The sequence below is a fragment of the Bombyx mori genome, chromosome 5 (assembly GCF_030269925.1).
Source record: "Bombyx mori chromosome 5, ASM3026992v2".
Classification (NCBI taxonomy): domain Eukaryota; kingdom Metazoa; phylum Arthropoda; class Insecta; order Lepidoptera; family Bombycidae; genus Bombyx; species Bombyx mori.
The window spans coordinates 9,996,792-10,021,527 of record NC_085111.1 but is presented as its reverse complement, the minus strand read 5'-3'; the positions used below and the strand labels follow the sequence as shown (position 1 = coordinate 10,021,527).

Here is a 24,736-nt window from a genome sequence, read left to right as displayed (position 1 = left end):
CGACCTCAGCTGATACCTGGTTGTACTCGGAGAATACAAAATATAGCTTAAAGCACGTAACGGATTATCTGGCTCATTCTTTTTGAAGTCATCGTGGCCTAAAGGATAAGACGTCCGGTGCATTCGTATGAAGCGATGCACCGGTGTTCGAATCCCGCAGGCGGGTACCAATTTTTCTAATGAAATACGTACTCAACAAATGTTCACGATTAACTTCCACGGTGAAGGAATAACATCCTGTAATAAAATCAAACCCGCAAAATTATAATTTGCGTAATCACTGGTGGTAGGACCTCTTGGGAGTCCGCACGGGTTGGTACCACCACCCCGCCTATTTCCGCCGTGAAGCAGTAATGCGTTTCGGTTCGAAGGGTGGGGTAGCCGTTGTAACTACCTAGTCAGGTCATAAATTCTATCACATGTTTAATGTAAAATAATTGAAACAAGTTTATTCATTATGTAACCATTCATATACCCAAATGAACTTAACAAAACATAGATTCTTATGACACTAAAGTTTATTCAAAATGACCTCCGTGATTTTAAATACAGGCTTTCAATCTGCGCGGCCAGTCGTCTATCGCAGCACGAACGAGGTCCATGTCAATATCGGCGGCTGCCTTAATCAAGGATGTCTTGAGTGACTCCAAATTGGGATGAGGCTTTGAGCACGCCTTTTCCTCCAAGTCTTGCCATATCTTGTAATCTAACGGATTCAAATCTGGACTGGATGAGGGCCAGTCTTCGTGCCGGATGAAGTCGATTTCACGCGCCGCCAGCCAGTCTTGTGTGCTCTTCGCTCTATGAGCTGTCGCCGAATCTTGTTGGAATACCCAGTGCCTGTTATTGAACATGGTATGAGAAACTGGTTCCACAAGGTTCGTCAGGACTATATTTTGATACACAACTGCATTCGTTTTTACACCTTTCTCACAAAAATGTACCTCTGTTAAGCCCCAATAAGAAACTCCCAACCATACCATGAGCGAGGATGGAAAATGACCTCGTTGGACACGCGGAATACGGTTGCTCGCTTCTTTACTACTGTGTGCGTACACCTTATTATTTTGTTTGTTGTAGCTCTCTTCTACGGTAAAAAAATTTTCATCCGAAAAAAGAATTTCCCGATATTTTTTATCTTTTAATACCCTTTTCTTCATTTAACACCCTTTTCACCGTGGTTCTGCTTAACCCCATCTGAAGGGCCAACAGTTTCTGCTTACGTTTGGGATTTCTTTGAATTCGCGCCTTCACAGCTTTTATCACTGCTGGAGTCCTAACAGACCGAGGGCGACCACTTCTTGACCTGTCACCTACACTAGAGTCTTCATTGTATCGTTTGATGGTACGGTAAACGAATCTTTTGGTTATATTCAAATTTTTCAGTATGTTAAAAATTTGAATTGGCGCGTAACCGCAACGATGCAACGCAATAACTGCAACACGGTCTTCTTTAAGCGTCCACTCCATATTTAAAAATGAGTAAAATTCTAAAAGTATACATTTTTTTTTTCATGAACAATTCGAAATTCGAATTCAATAAACTTTTTTGTGGCCAGCATTCTAAAAGAAAAGTTTTTACTGTGTGACAATACTTATGACCTGACTAGTTATACTGAGACCTTAGAACTTATATCTCGAGGTGGGTGGCGCATTTACGTTGTAGATGTCTATGAGCTCCAGTAACCACTTAAAATCAGGTGGGCTGTGAGCTCGTCCATCAATCTAAGCAATAAAAAAAAAACCTCATATTTAACAAAGCATTGCAAAGGAATCACGCCTAGTAAGTTTTTGAAAACAGTACGACTTAATTAGTATTTGTTAATACTCCAAGAACACGCAAGTTCTCAGGCTGCTCAATAATGCTTTAACGTTACAACTCTTAAATTTAAAATAATATTCTACTGGCTTCTGTAAGGGTGTTCTTGTTTGCCTGTGTATTATTAAATTTATTCGGACAAGATGCAGTACTCTGTTCCCTTGAAGCATTGTCTTAGAAATAATGTATATCTGATTATTTCACTGAGATGGATACACATGAACATATACCTACACTTGCTCACAAATTCAAAGACACACGCATCCGCACAAAATACAATAAATACAAATAAAGAAAAGTAGCTTTCATAATTTAAATCTTAGGTCGGGTCTTGCAGACGTTGTGCTGTCCTAGGATAAATAAGTCACAAATAAAAAAATAAAAAACAATATTTGTAGTCAAAGATATACTATAATGCTTTCTGACTTCTCCCTTTACTTAGACTAGAACACTTTGCGTATTGCGAAATTTTATGATTCCAAGTCAACTGGCATATTTGAGGTACAACGTACGTTTTTATGAGTTATGAAACATTAGATATTTCGATTGCGTTGCTTATAGATCTTCTTTGATTGAGTAGCTTGAGTTTACTTTTTTACCGCCGCCGATCTCAGTATTTGATATTAATTTTAAATTAATACCTAATAATACCAGTTTTTTGTCTGTTTTTGAATAACGGAACCCTAAAAAGCGTAATTTTTTTTTTTATAATTGAAGAATTACTGATGGCTCAGAGGCCATTTCAGTTTCATCAGGCTATCCTGGTGCCTATCGCCCACCTATGTGGGCGAGCACGAACTCAGCCAGGAGGGGTGGGATTTGATAACAGCTACCCGAGCGCCTCCAGAGAAGACCTAACAACTCAAGAGCAGCTGCTTCGCGAATGAATCTACTACTGGATCGGAATCGCAACCCCCTGAGAAGATCCGGCGAGAAACTTAGCGGGTTGATGTTTGTGTTAGGTTGCACGTCGAAGTCTTTGCCGAGTTCGACGAGTACGGTCAGCCGGGTTTCTAAACCTGCTCCTAATGATAGAGCTGAAGGCGTCTAGTGCTTAGGTTAATGGATCTGATGGATCCGTAAGGACGTGACGTTAGCTGGTTGCAGCAGAATAAAAATCTTATACCATTTTATTTATTTATTGCTTAGATGGACAAACGAACGCACAGCTCAGCTGGTGTTAAGCGATTACTGGAACCTGTAGAAATGAAGTAAATGCCGCCAATCACCTTGAAATTGGTGGTCTAAGTTTCAATTGAATTCTACAAAAGTGGAAAGGGCGGTGGTAACTACCTGAACACGCTCAAAGGACCGGTAATTACGAAAATTAATAATGTGCAGGTTTGAATTTTATCACGCTAATTTTAATTTGATGATGATTTAGATAGCGATTGCGATTCTATAATAATTTAGAACTATTATTTAATTTTAGTCTTTAATGTGTACATTAGAAACGCTTAGCGCCTTAAAAATGCTTAAAGCCGCTTTAAATAAATATTGCTGCAATAAAAAGGCAGGCGCTTATTTTTCAAGGTAAAGAAACGCGATAATAATATTGCCTTTTTGGTTGAATTCTTAGTGATCCTGCAAACTATAGCGATCCAGATTCAATTCTCGGTCGTATTTTTATTAAAGGTTTTGTTTGACGTGATCCCGTCATCTTTTTTTTTACCATCCCACCTACCTACTACCGGAACAAAATTAATTCACACTGTCTAGAGCAGGGATGGCCAACTTGATTAGAACCTTTTTTTTTTTTTACCTAAGCTGATAGCCTTAGAGGCTATTTCAGCGTAACCGTGGGTAGTAGGTGAGCTCAGGGGCTCAAACCTGATGACAATGCTAACACGAACCCTAGTAAGAGTCGTGCTTCGCAGAATCTACCAAATGAAAAAAAGGTTCGAGCTAATAGTTTTCTGGATTTGATGGTAATTGATCTTATCCGGTATGCGTGTTTCCTGTACTTCTAAAACAGGCATGTGGAACTTTTGTAACTAAGTTATAACCACTGACAACCACTATCCTATATAGACTTCCACGAAGCTATTAGACGAAGATATGTCTCAACGACATTATCTTATTTTATTTGTAATCAAAGATATAAATATACTATAATGCTTTCTAACTTCGCCCCTCACTAGAACACTTTGCGTATTGCTAAAATTTATGATTCCAGTTCAATAGGTATATATTAATATAAGTTTCTATGAGTTATAAAATACACTCGGGTGCAATGAAATCGCACATCTGTACATTTTTTGAAAAATATTATTTACTTCTTTTAATTTAAAAAAATACATATATTTTTTAACATAGGGTTAAAGGTTAGTGCAATACCTATTCAATGATACCATATAAGTGGAGATAAGGTTACTTTCTTGAGGAAAATAAAATACAACAACAATTTAATCTTTATTACAAAATGATTACTCAACTAAACCGTTTAAAATTTGGGGATTAATAAAAAAAAAAACACAAAAAATACTGAAAAATCATTTATTAGTAACAAGTATTGCCCCCTCTTGCCCGAATTACAGCTTCACACCGATTCCCCATCGACTCTATCAAGTTTCTGATAAAGTCTTGTGGCATGGCGTCCCATTCCTCTTTGAGCGCATTTTGTAGCTCCTGGAGATTAGCTGGAGCACTATTTCGACCTCTATATTATATATTGCGATTGCGTTGCGTATCTGCTTTGATTGAGAAGCTTGAGGTCTTTTTCCTTCCGCCGCAGATTATTTGGTACTAATTTTAAATTGACGCATGTACTCGTTCCCGAATTGAGCTTTTTTTTAGTTTTTCTTTTCGTTTTCAAGAACGGAACCCCAAAAAAGCGTAAACTGGTTGTAACAGAACAAAATCTTATACTATTTGATTTATTTATTGCTTAAACGAATGAACAAGCATACAGCTCAACGTCTGTTTTCTCAGTGAACGCAGAATGGTTTTGAAATGCCAGACACAGTCGAGACTCGAGACGGCATAAAAAACGTTCCAATACCAATAGACCCCTTCCGCATACAAAGGAGACTGAAACGATTACATACATTTTTGGGCCCGAATGTAACGTGATGAAACTAATATGAATTAATAGATTCAGATTTATCAGTACCTTGCTGAAAATTATAAAAGTTTTCTCAATCTGAGAGCCGAGTTAATCAAGATTTAGTAAAAGTTAGGTTATGTTACAATATATTTAAAAGAGCTGAATAATAACTTATTTAAGCATAAGTAAATGTTTATTATATCCATTAGATAATCTTTTAAATGTCATATTATGAATGAATATCAATGATATATATCAGGTATGGAATATGGAATTGCTATCCCACAATTCACACAGCGATCCATAATTTCAACAGTATCCAATGCAAAAATTTCAAGTCAAACGTGTGAGCGATCTTCGGTGTCCAGTGTAGAAGCAATTGTCGTCCAAGGCTGGCAGAGTTGGAATCCGTAATAATAAAGCAGTGATCGTTGAAAATATAAAAACAGCCCGATAGATACACACTCAAAATGCGCCTTTTTTTTTTTTTTTTCCTACCTAAGCTGATAGCCCTAGCGGCTATTTCAGCGTAGCCTTAACTTTAGTAGGTGAGCTCACGGGGCTCAAACCTGACGATGTTGCTAACACGAACCCTAGCAAGAGTCGTGCTTCGCAGAATCTACCACCGGATCGGAAACGCGACCCACTGAGAAGATCCGGCGAGAAACTCAGTGGGCTGTGTCTGAGAGTTAATTTACTCGTCGAGCCCTTCGTCGCAAGCGACGGGTTCGACGAGAACGGTGACCGGTGCTTGAAGTACCTAAAAGCACCGTTAGTGGATCAGGAGGATCCGAGATGACGTGTTTAGGGCGACGTCGACTGCTTTCCATTCTGTCCGCAGGATCGGGAATGTAGTTACCGGCGGCCACGATGAGAGGGTTCTCGTGTCGTGCCGCTTTATCGAAGTGGCGCATGGACGCCGACTGAAGATACTTACTGATGGACTCTAAGTCCAGGTCGTCATGGAGGTCGACGTTCCTGACGAACCACGGGGCTCCGACGGCTATCCTGCAAAAACGGGATTGAATAATTTGAAAGGATTTTAAGTGTATGCGGGCCGCGTGAGCGAACACTACACTTGCATAGGTCATGACGGGGCGTATGCAAGTTTTGTAGAGTGTCACCTTATTTCTAAGGGACATTTTACTTCGCCTACATATCATCGGGTAGAGACGTCCTAGAATGAAGGCGGCACGGTCGCGTACCGTCTTGATGTGGGGGCGGAATGTCATCCTACTGTCGAGGGTGACGCCTAAATATTTGACCTTCGGGGCCCACGGTATGGGCTGGTCGAACATCGTGATTGGGCGAACGGCGGGGGCGGGGGTGTTGACGCGCCTAGTCGGGAGGGGGATGCTCAGCGTGGTGTTCGGAGGGCGACCCCTTTTGAAGAGCACCGCTGTGCTTTTCGTGGGGTTAATGTCGATGCGCCACTTCCGGAACCACTGTCCCATGGTGGTAGCTGCGGTCTGAAGTCGTCGATGAAGCAACGCCTTCTTCCTACACGAGTAGTAGATGGCGGTGTCATCGGCGAAGAGCGCCAGATGGGTCTCCGGAGACCGGGGTATATCATTGATATACAAACTAAATAGTAACGGGGAGAGGGCGGAGCCTTGCGGGACTCCGGCTGTGACGTGACGGGGCCGGGAACGCGTTCCCTCGACTCGATATCGGAACGAACGGTTCGACAAGTAGTCTCGTATGATGAGCACGAGTCTGTCTGGCACTCCCATGTTATACAGTTTGTATATCAAACCGTTGTGCCAGACTTTATCGAACGCCTTCGCTATATCGAAGAAGAGGGCTCCTGTCGGAATGGGTAAATGCGCCGAAGATACAAAACGAGTAGAGCAGAAAAAACCAACAAGCGCCAAAAAATAATTGTATAATCTATGAACAAACGTCATGTCAGCTTACTGTCAAAGCTGTCATAAAAAATACAATCGATTTTAATCGATTTGAAATCGATAATCATATTACTTTTTTAAGTAATAATAGACTTTTTCTTCATTTATGTATATAATCGCAATTAAATCCGGCGTATACCGCACTTGTATACAACAAGTATAAATCGCTCATTTAATTACTTTGCATTAATTACCTAGTGCAATGTTTTTCTTTTTATAATCCTGTAATCGATTAATTAAATCGATCACACCTTTATACCGACAAAAACTAACTTTCTCATTTTTCCCAGAAAGAGGATTGAGGTGATTTTTTATATTCTTATATAAAAAAAAAAATATGGCAAATTTTTTAGACTACATTCCAAGTTATTACATTTTTGGCCCACGATTTTCCGTCTCCTTTGAATATTACTATAGCGTTAGAAGAAATTTAGTAGATTCAAATGGGACGTTGTTCTCATTACATAAAGTAGCTATTTGTCGTGGGTTTGTCAGATTAATTGATGATTTTTATATATAAGTATGTACCTACTAGAAAAGTTACTGCTGTGGTGTTGTTTAAGCTTAGTCATACACATTTCACTAATTAGTGACGCTTGAACTTATACGGTATATGTATCGTTGTCCTGTTTACCGTGAAGCAGTCATGCGTTCAAGTGAAAAAGACAACTGTCTGAACTGTCATATCGAAACAGTTCAGATTTTGACGTCACCTTTGAAGGTGGTGGTGAGTGACATTGATATGTCAATGAACATCGGATGGACCGGATACCGACATGTAATCAAGTACAAATCAAGAGGGGGTTAATTAATTTGTTTTTATTCATTTTGTAAATCTGTTTAATTAATTCTGTAAATAAAAAATAAAACTGATTTAATTACTAAATGTAAACATTATTCCATTTTTTTGCTTTTTAAAAGATAAGTAATTAATTGTAATCGTTTGAACAAGCTGAAACTTAATAAACTGTTTTTGTTTTGTTAAAGATGACGTCAACAAAGTTGATATACGTTGGTCAGTATGGTCATTGTTCTTCAAGCAAGGTGACTTGTGGCGTGACTCATTGACATGGACGCACTTTATCTTATCGTATTTTCTTTCTATGAGTGGTATAGTAGAAGCACGGAATAGATAAATAAGGTTACCTTATTTATCTATTCCGTGAGTAGAAGGCACCAGTCGTGAGCTCTCGTTAAAAGAGCGGGGGGGCGTCTGCGCATCGTAGGTATACTTAGGCTAAAATTAAATCGATCTCTCATGGTATTATCTTTCTTTTTTTTATTGCTATATGGGTGGACGAGCTCACAGCCCACCTGGTCTTAAGCGATTAGATATAAGTTCTAAAGTCTCAAGTATAGTTACAACGGCTGCCCCCACCCTTCAAACCGAAACGCATTACTGCTTCACGGCAGAAATAGGCAGGGCGGTGGTACCTACCCGCTCGGACTCACAAGAGGTCCTACCACCAGTATCTTTTTTATAATTAAAATTCGCTCGATTTGGGATTTCAAAATTTATTAGTAATGTTATAAGATGCGCATTCTTAATGATATATCGGAACGAAAACTGCCTCGTCTGAGCTTAAACCATATTTGTACAAAATTGATCATTAGAATGTAAACAAATATTTTAGTAATGCACTAAAATAATTTATGTATAATATTTTCAAAGTAGAGTTTGTTTTTATGTGTCGGTGCTTAAGCACGAGCACAAATTAAAAAGTTCCCTTGTTTATTTATAGAGATAATATTAGCAAATTGTACACGAATTTCATACAATTAATTTAAAAAAATGTTACATGAACATAAGATACAAATCAACTAAAGATATTAATATCAAATATTCCAGTGTGTTTTCCACAAATAACTTGGATTTTTTTTTTTTGCTAGATGGGTGGACGTGCTCACTGCCCACCTGGTGATAAGTGGTTACTAGAGCCCATAGGCATCTACAACGTAAATGTGCCACCCACCTTGAGATAATATAAGTTCTAAGGTCTCAGTATAGTTACAACGGCTGCCCCACTCTTCAAACCGAAACGCATTACTGCTTCACGGCAGAAATAGGCAGGGCGGTGGTACCTATCCGCGCGGACTCACAAGAGCTCCTACCACCAGTAATTACGCAAATTATAATTTTGCGGGTTTGATTTTTATTACACGATGTTATTCCTTCACCGTGGAAATCAATCGTGAACATTTGTTGAGTACGTATTTCATTAGAAAAATTGGTACCCGTCTGAGATTCGAACACCAGTGCATCGCTCAACACGAACGCACCGGACGTCTTATCCTTTGGGCCACGACGACTTAAATATGCAGATAACTATCAACGCCATTTGAGAGGATGTATAAAATGATAACAACAATTTAACCATAATGTGAAAAACCACAGAAGTCTGCATAATTAAACATTTTTTTATAAAGCACACAATTATTATATGATACGCAACAACATTATTATTCTTTTAATTTTGCAACTATATTTCTCACTATAGTTCCCTTATAAATTATAAAAAATGCATCTCTTACCGCAACCCCAACTTGATTAGAAGCAAGATCGACTGTTGACTGACGAAACCATCTGCGATCTAACAATGTCATTCCTTGAAATGTAATGAAACAATATAGTTCAATATACAAATAAGTAGTATATATTATAATATTTTATTAAAAATATTAGCATACAATTAAAATTTAACCTTGCAGCGTTGCGTTTGAGCATCTTGCCCTAATTTTTTAAAATCAGGTTGGTATTTTTTGTTTTAGACGGTGTTTATTTTTTATTTGTTTTAAGTAGGAAAATGTTGATTCACATAAATATCACATATAATCAGCAACATCAAATTATAACATATTTAACAAATGGTACAAGAGGAAGATGATGTGCGCCGCAGTTCATGATTACATTGCGCAGTCTGTTCTATGTATTTATATTTTTTGCATTGCTGCGATCGACTGGACTAATAGCCGTGATAGCTGATTGACCCCTGATCTAAATGAACAGAGGAGATCCAGACATGTAAGTTTTAGTCTAAATTGTATTGTGTAGGTATTGTAAAATAGTTTCAAGCCTGGGAGCATGACCTCATGCATCGACTTCAACAAAGTACAATGCCTCTGACCGCTCCAAAGTGAAACTTGTTTTGACAAATTCAGAATTAATTGATACGATTGCCCAATTAAATGATCTTTTAAATTTCATAAAAGACTTAAAACAAAAATTTATTTTGATATCATTGTTTCGATTGTTTTTGATTGAAATCAATGGAAGGGAACGGTATTTAAATAAATTAACTTATTACTACGTAAATTAATTATTTAAAAACAGAAATTGACTGACATAATTATTGTATTATAAATATGTTAACTTATTAATGTGTTGTTTAACTGAATTATTTTAGCATAAATGACTAAATTCTATTTATTTGCACATTAACCGGATCCAGTGGTAAAGGACGTACTACATAATGTATGTATGCAGTGGTTCATGCATAAAGTCGGACTTTCGAAGTTCAAAACTTACCAAGGTTACTTCTCAATTTTGATGACGTTATGCTCCTTATTTGAATAGATACATATTGAAAATATTTATTTACAATACAAATGAAATAATAAAAGTAATTTACATAAATATTTTTGAATGTTAAGGTATATAAGATATAAGGAAGGAATCGATACTTTATGTGTTTGTAAATTTTAAAAGTAAACATCCAACATAATGATATTTCTTTTATCGCGTGTTTATTGTAGGTAATCTTTTTTTTTTCGGCTTCCGACTTTAAACCAGTAAAATAGTTTTAATTAGGCATGTCTACAAGCTCGCGAAAACCGGAGAAGATACAAATTATCCAACGTTTGGGAAATGTTGGTCTTAAGCTGTTACTTAACTTTGTCAACTGATTGCGATTATTTAAGGACAACTAGCTGATACCCGCGGATTTGCCAAGAAAAATGTTTATTTTTCCTACTGTGTCTGGTAAATTTTCTAAAAGTAATAAAACAGTTTCCCGTGGGAGTGACATGATTTTTCGGGATAAAATTTAGCCAGTGTTACCTCTCCTGACCTAAAACTATCTATTAAAAAACATTACAATCCGTTTCTTCGTTTCGAGGTAAAAAAAGGACAAAGCAAACATTTCAACATTAGTACTCTCATATTACGAACCGTTTTTTTTTTATTTCACTTTCACTCCATCTGTTAAGCGTGCTTTTGAATACTTCTAGTAAAATTCCTAACAATGCTAGAGGAAGCAAAATATGATCATCTTCAGGAAGTTGTCTGTTGTCAGCGGAGCGTTTAGACAACGTTAGGTTCGAGGTTTCAACTATAAATTGTCAACTTCTTTTTTTTATGAAGGAAGTATTGCTGGTGGCCCGGAGGCCTTTCCAGTTTCACCAGGACAGGTGGGTGAGCAAAGGCTCAGCCAGGAGGCGTGGGGCTTACTAACAGTTGCCCGAGCGCCTCCAAGGAAACCTAACAACTCAAGAGCAGCTACTCTGCGAGTGAATCTGCTACCGGATCCGAATTGCGACCCATTGAGAAGATCCGGCGAGAAACTGAGCGGGCTGATGGATGGGTTAGGTTGCACGACGAACCCTTGCCGAGTTCGACGAGTATGGTTACCGGGGTCCTTTAGCCGGCTCCTAGTGTTAGAGCTGAAGGCGTCTAATGCAAGGGTTATTGGATCTGATGGAACCGTAAGCACGTGTCTAGGGTGTCGACGGTGACTGGCTTCCGCGTGGGCAGGATTCGGAGAGTAGTCGGCGGCGGCAACGATAAGGCGATTATCAAATTATTAAATTTATTTTCAATGTCAGATGTTTGTGATGTGGCAGTACTTATTTAAATAAATAAATAAATATCATGACGCATAGCCTTATCGAAGTAACGATCCGACGTTGACATTAGGTATTTACGGGTCGATTCGAGGCCCAGGTCGTCGCGTAGGTCGACGTTCCTGAAGGACCACGGTACTCCGACGGCTAACGCGCAAAAATCTAATTGGAATGTGTTTATGTTTATGCACCACACTCGCGTATGTCATGATGGGTCGTTTGCAAGTTTGTAAAGTGTCACCTTACTCCGAAGGGACATTTTACTCCCCTTACAAATCATAGGATAAAGTCTGCCGAGAATAAACGCGGCGCGGTCGCGGACAGATTTTATGTGCAGGCGGAATGTCATCGATGCATCCAGGATGACTACCAGGTACTTGACCTTCCTGGCCCAAGGTATTGATTCGCCTAAGAGGGTGATCAGGGGCAATTGCCAACTACAGTTGACTACTGTCAAACTAGCCGTGCGGGCTCACGATATGCCCTACCACCAGTAAATGCTGGTTTGCATTACTATTACCTTACGGTAAGGTACAACCAGAACGCTGCTGCTCGTCCCAATGACTTGTACGACACTCACGGGAAGTGACGTGGTTTTGTTATTATAAGCCAAAATCCACAGAAAAAAGAGAAAATCGAATTTAGGTGTGTTTATAATTATTTACCTATTTTTTTCTATATGGTTAATAATTACGTGCATAATTTATAATCCTCTTTATCCACTGTTCTTTGGTAATTTCGATAAGTCACTTAAGCGCGAAGTTTCGTTTTTTTTTTGTTGAAGATTCAGACAGTGACTGAGTCATGGCCTTTTCAAAAGTATTGATTGGGTAAATTCATAAAAACATGAGTGTTTTGCAGTGAATATAACTATGTATTGAACTTTTTGTAGCTTCTTTTATTTTCAAAAGCGTGAAAGACGCACTAGTATTTGAAATTTATATTTTTATTTACGAAAATGCAAAAAAAAATCTATCATTCAATGTTTACCTGTTTTTTGTTCATTTTTATGACAGTAGGTATTCTATAGGGCGAGCCCTTGGGTTATTCATAAGGCCAACGGGTCACGGAATCGCGCCCACACTCAGATTCCGGTTGCCAAGTAATAGTTTATAATATTTATTGAGCTTGATTCGTACGAGTATACTTAATAAAGCACAACAGTTTATTTAGCATCGGTTTACTTATATCTACTTATGATTTTGTTCTTCTTATAGAAAGCCAATTATATTAAGTTCAAAATATGTAGGTATATCGGCTACTTATGACTTTCGGTGGTAGATTCTGCGAAGCACTGCTCTTGCTAGGGTCAGTGTTAGCAACTCTCCGGTTTGAGCCCCGCGAGCTCACCTACAAACGTTAGGGCGAAGCTGAAATAGCCTCTCAAGGCTATCAGCATAGGTATCAAAAAGAAAAAAAAAAAAAAACTTATGACACTTAGGTGATTAAAACGGTTTTTTCTTAATCATATTTTGATGAAATATATTTTTGGAGGTAATTTACCGTTTTCTTGACTACAAATGCAGGTTAGCTACCATCACGCATATCTCTGCGTGTCGAATAATACACTTTGCTGTTAACTACATAAAATAATTGAGGTTTTGTGATTAAAAACTTGGTAACTTGTGTTGTCATTCGACGATTCATAGCTCATTAAACTACTTATAGACTAAACAATAAACCATGTTTTCAATACCTATTCATAATAAATTGTTAACGAATGAATATTTTAAAATGACTCATTTATTTTAAAAGGTTACGAAACTCATTTACGTTTTGTGAAGTATGTCCATTGTACTAAGTTTATTATCTACTTTTCGTTCTAGTATTTTTTTGAGTGATCTCTGAAAAATAAATGGACATAAAAATAATGTAACTTGGTAGACTTATACACTCTTAACTAGCATACTTTTTATTTGTTAGATGCGTCCTGTGGTTTCGTAGGCATGTGCTTTTTACTTATGCAGACTTTGTATTGGCCTTGTAAAATCTCTAATACTAACTTTAAAAAAGCATGTTTATGCCTTGATCCGTACTAAATAAATAAATAAATAAAAAGGCTTAATATATTAATGACAATACAAATAAGAGATAGATCTTGGGAATACCATTACAGATTACTTTTTTTTGACAAGTGCATCGTTGCTTTGTCATTTTTATTTGTTTATTTATGGAATAAATTACGATGTACTATGTTGGGCAGAAGCCGGCTTAACGCGCCGGCCACCCCCAACAAACGAGGGACCAGGCTCTGAAAGTGAGCACGGAAGGTCCAACGACTGTCCAGAATGAGGCCGAGGTACTTCAACTGCACCCCGACCCCGATACGGACGCCTCCAACCACGATATGGGCATCGACAGGTGGCACTCTCCGGGGCCTGTGGAACCACATGGCCTCGGATTTACTGAGCGCCACGTCGAGGCCCAATCTCCTAATTTTGCCGACGACATGCGCCACCCCAGCCGTAGCAAGACGGGCAGACTCAGCAAAACTCCCCCCCCGGGCCACGACCAACGTGTCGTCTGCGTAACAGATTACGCTCAGGCCCGGGAGGAGGGCACCTCTCAGCACCCAGTCATACCCGATATTCCACAAAAGGGGGCCGAGCACCGACCTCTGTGGAACACCGCGCACGACCGGGAACCGGTGCAGGATCCCACCGTGTCCGGTACACGTGACCGATCTGTCCTCTAAGTAGGAACCCACCAGCCGGCGAAGGTAGGGGGGCACTCTATGTTGTTCCAGCACCCCCCCTATCACGGACCAGGGCAGGGTGTTAAACGCATTGGCGATATCGAGCGACACCGCCAAAGCCACCCCACCCCTGGAGACGGCCTCCTCCGAGAGGGCCCGCACGCGAAGGATCGCGTCTACCGTTGAGCGGCCCTCTCGGAAGCCATACTGCTCCGCCGACAGATCGGGTCCCACCCCGACTAGATGCTGGATGATGCGGGCTGCCAGAATGCGTTCCAGCAGCTTGCCCACCTCATCCAGCAACACGATGGGACGGTACCCGGCGGCAGTATCCGCCGGGCGCCCCTCCTTTCTCAACAGCACGAGTCTGCCCGTCCTCCACGATGAAGGAAACCGCATTTAATTCTTTAGTAATCAAATACTTTTCAGTGGTCATAAGTATAATATTGTCATGAATTAACCCTCAGACACAGCCCACTGAGTTTCTCGCCGGATCTTCTCAGTGGGTCACGTTTCCGATCCGGTGGTAGATTCTGCGAAGCACGGTTCTTGCTAGGTTTCGTGTTAGCAACATCATCAGGTTTGAGCCCCGTGAGCTCATCTACTAGTTAAGGCGACGCTCATATAGCCTCTCAAGGCTATCAGATTAGGTAGGAAAAAAATGTGAATATTTAAACGCTTAAAAAAATATACTATACTGTAATATATATAATTATTATTCTAATGCCGCTAAGATTTTGATCTAATATATCAAAATGGGAGGAACATTCATTACAAATTCTAGGGACTCGTATTCAAGTCATTCTGCTTTTGTAAAAAACCTTATACGAAAACATTCTAACAAAAACAAAGCACCGGGCCTTGACAATATATCTCTTACAACTAGCACAAATGTAACTTCATCTCATTAATAATTCATTCTTCCAGCATCCGTGATCGCAATGCTACACGCATAGATAGGTACTATGTAAATACGGTTATGTGTACGTGAACAATGGATGAGTAGTAGATTGTATCATCAAATGTTCGCCTTGATTTACAGCCGACGGGTGAAGTGTCCGCATAACTCCATGTCTTTATATAGTTAGCGTAATAGCTGTAATCATAATATTATTAGCAATTATTACACTAATTTGTCCTTTTCCGAAGAGTGTTTACGCAAATGTCCATAAACGTTTGTTTTTACTGGTAGTAGGAGCTTTTGTGAGTCCGCGCGAGTAGGTACCACCATCCTGCCTATTTCTGCCGTGAAGCAGTAATGCGTTTCGGTTTGAAGGGTGGGACAACCGTTGTAACTATACTGAGACCTTAGAACTTATATCTCAAGGTGCGTGGCGCATTTACGTTGTAGATGTCTATGGGCTCCAGTAGCTACTTAACACCAGGTGGGCAGTGAGATCGTCCACCCATCAAAGCAATAAAAAAAAATAAAAAAAAGTTTGAAATGAACGTGCAACTTCCCTGAAGTCAAATAACATGCGAATTATATGGAAAGAAGTTGAGGTAATTTTTATTTTTTTGCCAGGAGTGATCGATAAATCTACGACCCATTCAATAGTTGTTGGCAGCGACGCTCTTGAACATCGGCAATTGGCATAATCAAGTCGTTGTAAAGATATTTAAAGTATAAAAATTGAAAGTTGTAATCTTTTAGTAACTTTTTAAACTTATTAAGCCGAAAGCGATTAAAGCTGTTTTACATAATTAAATTATTATAATATTTAAAGACGATAATTAATTTCCGTGATCAATTAGGCATTAGTAGGTATATAAATTTGAGTTAGATTTGATAGAGAGAAAAGTAAAAGTAACTAGAGTTAAAAATTTCAATAACTTTTTTGTATATTGAAAACCTTTTTTATTTTCATACTTTATTTTAGAAAATGACTTTTAACTTATGTTCATTCACACGAAATATCACAATGTCTTAATTCAATCAAGTCTTGTATTTTCTAATGATTTCAATCTTATGCAGGCAACTTCATATTCTTTTTCGAAGCTGTCCTAGCCTCCGTAACCTGAAATATAAATACATGTATCATAAATAATATGTCGTGCAGGTTTTATACGTTTGTTTTATGTGTAGGACAACCTTTACGAGTATACCAATTCAAATTATGACTTAGATCTCATGTCTCAAGATGCATTCACGTTGCAATGACTTTACGCCGGGTAGGTCGTGAGATCCTCTCCATAATTAGTAAAAATCCAATCGACTCCTTACTTCAAGACAAATTATAATCGGATCATTTTTTTTTGTTTGGCGCCTTTTTGCTGTGATAATTTCATTGGCATTATTGTGATTTAACGTACGGGAAAAATTTTGACTTGTTTTCCTAAGGTGAGTAGTATTCACCTTATGATGACGTCTATAAGCTCCGATAATCTGTTAGCTTAAGATGAGTCGTGAACTGGTTTAGCTATTTCGCGCATAAAAAATATTTTAAAAGTGCTTTCGATTCAATACTTTCGGTCCTAATATTGTACCAATGCGTGATAATTATGCAATGATCATTGTAAATTTAATTTTACCTACAATCTGTGGGCAAATACTGTCTGTGATCTATTGTCATATTGAGCAATGATTGTTTCTTTAATTTCGTGTTGTTGTGATCAGAAATTATCATCTTACCTCCTTTTGTGGGAAAACCAGCAGACGCGTGAGCTGAAGCAGTTGCATGCGCTGAGCCGCCGTATCCAAAGGCTCGCGCGTCACTTATTGCACCTGCAACACTTTTTGCTGAAGCACCCGCAGCAACATTCTGCCCACCATTCCAACCATATAAGTGTCCAGATTTCGAGTAAGCTAGTCCGCCAGCATGTCCAAGGTTTGAACTACTACCGTGGGAACCTCCATTAGAATCGCAGCCGCCTCCACAACCTCCAGAGGGTTTATCTTCGTGACCATGAATCCCAGTTTTAAATCCAGCAGACGCTGTAGCTGAGGCGACAGCAGTAGCTTGGGCAGTTGCCGTAGATATAATTCCTGCTTTGGGGGTCCCTATTTCTCCGTTTGATTTACCAAAACCAGCTTGAAAATCTGTAGAAGATCCGACACCGCTTGTAGTGCCGCTACCTAAAGCTTTATCACTGCCTTGACTTGTAGCAAATTGACTTCCTAATGCATGATTTGTTCCTAGGCCAGAATGTTCGAGCTTTCCATGATCATGAGGCTGAAGAACGCCTGGTGGTCCTCCGAAACCTCCTGCATAAGCCACAGCTTCAGCTTGTGCTGTAGCACCGCTTGCAGCAGCAGTTGCATGGTTGTCACAATTTCCTGAAGAACAGCTACTGGGAGTTTGTTGTGATGTTACAGGTTTACTAACAATTATGTTTTTAATTGGTACTTTAAATTCGTTTGGTTTTAATAGGCCGGATGGTCCACCGAATCCTCCATTATACTGTGGGAGCTCTTTGTCAGTGGAAGCAGGCTTATGATCAATATGTGAAGTAGTCCCAGCTCCAACTTGAATATTAGTTCCGAGTACATTATTGGTTGGCAATCTATTGGAGTCTGACAAAGTTCCAAAGTTCACAGGATGGGAGTCATGGGGTTTGACAGTTCCTGTAGATATTCCAAAGCTGCCAGAATAAGAAGGAAGACTTGGGTTCCCACTGTGAGTGGGTTTTACTTGATTGTGTACAACTTGTTGGGTACCGACAGCATTCGGTGTAAGTAAGCCTGATGGTCCACCAAAACCACCAGAATAGGTGGGTTGATTTTGATCTGTTGATGAATCTGCATTTGGTTTTTGAACTGCATTAGGTTTTGTGTTAATTCCAGTTGAAACGCCAGCATTAGAAGACGCACCGACATTTGAATGAGATAGGCTATAATCATTTGGTTTCAAAAAGCTTGTTGTTGTACCTCCAAATCCTCCGCTATAATTTGGAAGTTTGGCATGATTAGCAGAGGAAGAGGCACAATTCGGCGTATTGCAATTGGATAAATTATTAGTATGAGTATTGTAAAATGGCGTAGATGGTACGATATTTGTTTGTTGATAGGGTATTGTAGGTTGTATTGGTGGGGCAAATCCAGGTTTTAAAACAGCGTTTCCAGCACAATCTCGTGTAGTGCAAGTCGGAGTAAGAAGTACTGTTGAAGGAGGAGTTTCGTGAGACAAAAAATATTGTGGAGTTCCTGGATGTTTAGGAACTGTGGCAAATGTTGCGCCATTTGATTGATATGGTGGTAACGTAGGTAGTGGATTGGCGTAGTTTGGTGGAGATAAAGCGGCACCAATATGAGATGCATAATTTGGACCACTTGTACTAGATCCACAATTTGCTGTTTTACAAGGAGTTATAGAAACTCCGTGTTCGAATACAGGTTTGTTATCTATTTGCGTTGCTTCAGCTTCTTTGGCGCAATTTGGGGTATTACAAGCAACAGTGCCAGTAGGATAATGTGTTGGAGAATCTTGTATAGCTGTTGGGTATTTGATGAGGGTAACATCTACGTTGGTTGGTTTGTTATGTCCGGTGCATTTCCCAGAAGCACAACTTGATGAAATACCATCTAGTGATAAGTTACTGTTGTCGAATGGTGATTTGTCATTTGTTGGTTTGTTGAGAACAGATTGAATAGGCACATTATAACTAGATGGTTTACTTCCGGTAACAGTATTTTGTGCCGGATTACAATTCGGAGTCGAACAAGCAGGGCCGATATTTGGAGTCGTCAAATAAATTCCAGGTTTATGGACCCCCGGAGCAAAACTATCACCAGGTGATGCACTGGAGTCGTAATTGTATGTTTGACAGTTCGGCGTATCGCATTTTGTATCATGAAAACCTTGGTTCAAATTTAAGGTGCCAGTCGTTTCAAGTGGTTTGGAATTGTGATCAACATGAGAGTGCTTACAACTTCCATGGTCACAATTGATGCCGCTACCAGTTTCAGTAGATCCATGGTGATAAGGAGATGGTGAAGATGTTTTATCAAAATTCAAATTCGATAAACTTTGGGTCGGTTTTGATTTAACAGGTATATCATAAGAGTTGGGTGCTTTCGTTTGTTCGTAATTGGTTGCACACTGGCCTGACTTACAGTTTTCCACATTTGTCAACACTTTTTCGGGAGTTGAATTACACTGCCCAGAGCCGCAATGTTTTTCAATATTCAAATTGTCTGATGTGCTTTGTGAACATTTACCAAATTGACATTTTGTATCAATGGTACTGCCACTACAGCTGAGACCTTCACACGGAGTGTTTGCACTAGAGCAATCCTTTCCAGAGCATAGAAGTTTATTTCCCCCATTATGGTGCGTGTGCGAGCCACTTGGGATAGAAGGGTGAGATGATACTGCTGCGTTGTTGTCGTCGTATGATGATTCGATACCGTTGACTTTGCAAGTACTTCCAGAGCACGGAGTGTTGTTTCCAGAATCACTAAGACTATGTGTACCACTTAAGTTGTCAGAGTGCGATGACTCTGAAGCAGCAGCACTCCCATATGATGAACCAGCTCCAGTGGTTCCACAGCCGTTTCCAGAACACGGAAATTTATTTTCCACATTTGTAAAGGTTTGTGGGCCACTTACGAATCCATCGTAGGATGACCCTGGTACGTTGTTACCACTGTATAATTGACCAGTTCCGATGCTCCCACAGCCGTTTCCATGGCAAGGTAATTTGTTTTCTGGGCCACTGTGACTTACAGAAGCGCTTAAAGCATCAGTGTGGGATAATCCGGCAGAGTTCGCAGCTGAGTTATATGTGTGCCCGGTTCCAAGGATTCCAGGTCCATGGTTGCCAAGATCGGTATTAATGCCATTTTGTTTGCAGCTTCCTGATCCGCATCCATTAGCCTGCCCAGTTCCAGAAAAACTAAAAGAACTTGAACTCGAGCTAGAACTAGCGCTGGATGATGAGAAACTAGATGAAGATGATTTTGAGAAACTACCAGAGAAGCCACCACCCGGGGGTACAGAGAGTGGTAGTCCGGTTATGCCACCAATCGCTCCAGCTATGGCCCCTGACTCAGCTAAAACAAAAACGGATAGAGTATTATTTAAAAATAGTTTCGTATTATAAACTATAAATAGCTAGATCAGGGCTTTTTTTCTCGAATACCCCCCGTAAAAAAACATAAGTTTGAGCCATTGTCCATAAAAAATGTACAGATTTCATGAAGAAGTTCAGCAAATCGAGGCTGTATATTAGCTGCCCCTTGTTCACTGCCAATGCGTGATTCATACACGAACTGATAAGTCAACCGCCATAAATTTTGTTACTAAGTGTATCCCCTATCATTAAGTAGCTAACTCACACGGATATCATATTTTTTGATAGAATATGCGGAATTAATACGCATATTTGACAACCAAAGTAATAATCCATATTAAAAAACGCGGTGATAAAACAAGCTTAATTCCGGTATTACAAAAGGTCAAATAAACTGATTTACTGAAAAAAATAGGTAATTTCGGATCTTATTACTGTTATGGTTCTTTGTTTTGTTCGTAACAGAATATAGATCGCACTTAATTTTACGATAGTGAGAAACAATTTAAATTATTAGAATATGTTCATTTGCACAGTTCAGTGTTCAGTAAACTTTCTTCAGTTTATCGACCTATTTTTAATTTTTTTTACATTTAGTGTTATCTTTAAAAATATTAATATTAAAATAAAGAGAAAGGATTTCAAAACAAAATAAAAGAGAAAATACATCACATAAAATGAAGGCAAATAAATCTCTATATATATATATATTTTCCTAGCTATGCTGATAGCGTTGAGAAGCTATTTCAGCTTCTCCTTGACGTGTAGGTGAGCTCATGAGACTCAAACCGGGTCTGTTGTGCTTCGCGGAATCTACCACCGGATCGGAAACGCGACCCACTGAGAAGATCCGGCGAGAAACTCAGTGGGCTGTGTCTATGGGTAATTTACTCGTCGAGCCCTTCGTCGCAAGACGGTTTTGGCGAGGACGGTGACCGGGGCAAGGCAAATATTAGAGTGTATTTATTATAAATGATTGACCGTTAGACGAATACTAGGATTAGATCCGTATTTAACCGCGGATCTTCAAATTAAGAAACCTCTAAAATATAGGCATCATCGAAAACCTTGTAGTTAGATGGTTTTATTTATATTGCTAGAAAATCCTGGAAGTCGTTCAGACGAGCGATGTGCGAACATATTAACCCTGAGCAAACACAACTATTTTAAATTTAATAGCTTCATATGACCTGAAGGCCTATTCCGTAAAAAAATCTATTTGAAAACAAAAAAATAAAACCCACCTTTCGCTGATGCTCCCCCTTTAGTTCCGTATCCATGAGGAGTCCCACTCACTAAACTCACTACAGTTAAAATATAATAATACTTGAGCTCCATCGTCGTGAAGCTTCTAAAATACAATGTTAATATTTTGTTGTCGGTCGCTTTTATAAAGCGATGCATAAACATAGTTCATATCTCGGCAAAAAACCTGTCGTCATTTATAGCGAATCGGAGGTTGTATTCGCGTGGGATGACGTATCCCAGAGTTCATTAATGGCCAACAAGTACAGCACCGCATTGTAATTGTATGCGGTGGCAATTCACGAAATTTACGAATAACGAATCTAATAAATAGTATTGATATGCTGTCGTGTAGCTATGTTAACAAACTTAAGGGGAAAACCACTGACACCACCGCGTTCCTTAGTTTTACACCTCCGGTTGAAGTTCTTTGTTTTATTTAGCGTGTAATGTGAAATGTATGTTTTTAAGGCTCAATTAGATGGATCGAACATTTCTAGAAATAAGAACAAGTTTTTTCATCACCATTCAAATGTAAAGTATTCGAATTTGTTTTTATTATTGCAGTTGATAAGTGAAACTTTTTACTGGTAGGTACCAACCTGCCGTGAAGCAGTAATGCCTTTCGGTTTGAAGAGTGGGGCAGCAGTTGTACCTACTATAAAAACTAAGACATTAGAACTCATATCTCAAGGCGGCGGCATTTACGTTATAAATATCTATGGGCTCCGATAATCCCTTAACATCAAGTGGGCCGTGAGCTCGTCCAACCACCTAAGCAATAAAAAAATAAAAATAGCTCACAGCCCATTTGATCTTAAGTAGTGATCGAAGCCCATAGACATCATAAGGTGAATGTCGCCACCCACTGTGAGACATTTCACTTCCCACGCGTGTCGTAAAAGGCGACTACAGGGTTTCCTTGAGAATGGTCAGCAATGTAGTCTGTGTATTATTGACATTACCAACCGGCGTTTGCTGGTTGTAATGCGTATTCTGAGCCCACACGGGCAAGGGCAACTCCAAACGAGCTAGAACGCTGCCCCCAGCGTCTAAGTCGAATTCCAGAGATGACGGTGACCACTCACCAACACGTGGACCTCATTGTGGTTTGCATGCAAAGTCAATGAACATGTGCAAATAAGTTTAAATATTCGCTAATTAGGTATATAGAAAATAATAAGTTATGAAAGAACTAGCACACCTATTGCTATTCATTTATGTATTGAAGCCCCAAAAATATCTGCTGCACATTGGATACATTTAGATAAATATAAAATATCTATAAAATTGTATTCTTCAGTAATATAGCACTTAAGATATTGAAATATAGGTAAGTAGGTACGGTACCTACTCGGCCATATTTAGGATGAGATTTATCTTAAATATATAAGTACGTAAAGAGTTATTAGTTAAGTACCATTCTCTCAACTGTTTGTCAAACCTTTTATTATATTTTTTATTAACTTTTACTTTAAATTATTAACTTTTTATTTTATTTATTTAGTATGTAGCTATAGTGGAGCTTTAGTTCTATCACTTTTTATGTCTTTAAACAAACGAGAAAATATAATATAATCCTTAAAACGATTCTAATCGATTTTTTTAAAAAAAAAAAAATTGCCCGTATATGTAGACGAGCATACGGCCCACCTGATGGTGAGTGGTTACCGCTCATAGACGTCTGCAATGCCAGGGGCAGAGCCAAGCTTTTGCCTCCTGTTTAATACTTTTCACAAACCTAGTGTTGGTCACTGAAGTTCTAAACAGCTGGACTAATTCCGATTATTTATTTTGTCCAAAATTATTAATATTGCAATGAATTTTATTTTGTATTGGGACGCATTCACACATGATTCAGACTGTTACTGCATTTTGTGCAGGTACGTATATCATACACGACACAATATGCAAATAATTTTGCATATAATGTCGTGTTCATTATTCGCACCATCCGTGTTGTAATGTGAAACATGTTACTTATTTCTCACAGCAATCGTAATCGACATTGATACCAAAAAAACATTTTGCAGGGTCCCTTTTACATTCCTTCAAACAATTTTTTTTTTAGAAAAATGCACGAACTAAATCTTATTTATTTATGAATAAGTAAATATAAATCATAATCTGAATAAATAAATCTGACGAAGCGTGTTGGTTGCGGATAATAATATGTACTTTTATGTTATTAAAAATAACAAATTAAAATAATAAATATAAAAATCATAATTAAATGTAAATAGAGTTGCAAATAAAACGAATCAAACAAATAAAACATAAAGAGTTTATTACATCCTAGACTCGGAGAATTCAAGGTAAAAGTTGTTAGTGGCATTTTAACGTATCCTGCTGAACGCTAAGAAGATAACAATGTGGTAATGTCATCAATCTACGTCGGTCATAAATATCGTTATAAGGTAAACCTTAATGCTGTAATATAATGTAATTGTCGTGACAAAGGGTTACCGCAGGCGCGTGTACTAGCATCACACATCCGGGTGACGTTCCAGTATATCGATACATCACAGTTCTCCATACACTCGCCAAGCAAGTCGTCATGAACTTGACATTGGTTCGCAAGCTGTGACTTAAGCAACTGATCTTCAGATGTTTGATAATAAACCTGTAGTATTTTTTTCTGAGAAATGAGCGTGAATTTTTTAAATTATTTGTAGCTAGAGTTGTAAAAATAGGCATTTCACAGGCATTAAGAAAACTTTATATTATTAAATTTAGTTTAAAATCGATTTCTCAACGGATTCATGACAGATAAGTCATTTATTATAGGTAAATATTACATACTTTAACATAAAATTAGAATTTTCAGCCATCTATGGATTTAAATAACAGTATCCACTTACAATCGCGTCGGCTGTAATATGACAATAAACATAACCTTTCCTCAAAATATTGCTCATATCTTCTGTGCTGTTCGTAGAATCGTTCAAGGAGATGGTTATTTTTATTGGTAAAGGTTTTAGAGATCTCCGCGATTCGTTGAAAGCATTAAGTATAAATCTTGACCTTCCTATAATTAGAAACAGGTCGTTCACTTGAATTTATTTTTCGTGATATGTTTCTCTAGAATTTAGAAACATTTAATTTTGTCAATACGTTACTTTTTAGTTCGTTTTCCGCAATTACAGTTAGGTATAGCGCGTATCATTAAACAA

The 24,736-nt window shown here is 38.6% G+C and overlaps 1 protein-coding gene across 2 annotated transcripts; it reads right to left on the bottom strand.

The window, feature by feature from the left end:
- Nucleotides 1-16,123: 16,123 nt before the first annotated feature.
- Nucleotides 16,124-22,367, bottom strand: Cb10 (wing disc-specific protein). 2 transcript variants are annotated; one of them, NM_001043496.1, is given in 3 exon segments: nt 16,124-16,324; nt 16,939-20,298; nt 21,563-21,661. In NM_001043496.1, coding segments are annotated over 3 exon segments (3,468 nt in total). In that variant the 5' UTR covers nt 21,657-21,661; the 3' UTR covers nt 16,124-16,310.
- Nucleotides 22,368-24,736: the final 2,369 nt, after the last annotated feature.

Bases quoted from the DNA above. Each gene is read 5' to 3' on its own strand.
- Cb10 (XM_062668433.1), bottom strand. From the start codon at position 21,728: ATGTTTATGCATCGCTTTATAAAAGCGACCGACAACAAAATATTAACA. The intron at 20,299-21,562 runs GTGGGTTTTATT...TTTTTGTTTTAG, and splicing joins AGGGGGAGCATCAGCGAAAG to CTGAGTCAGGGGCCATAGCT.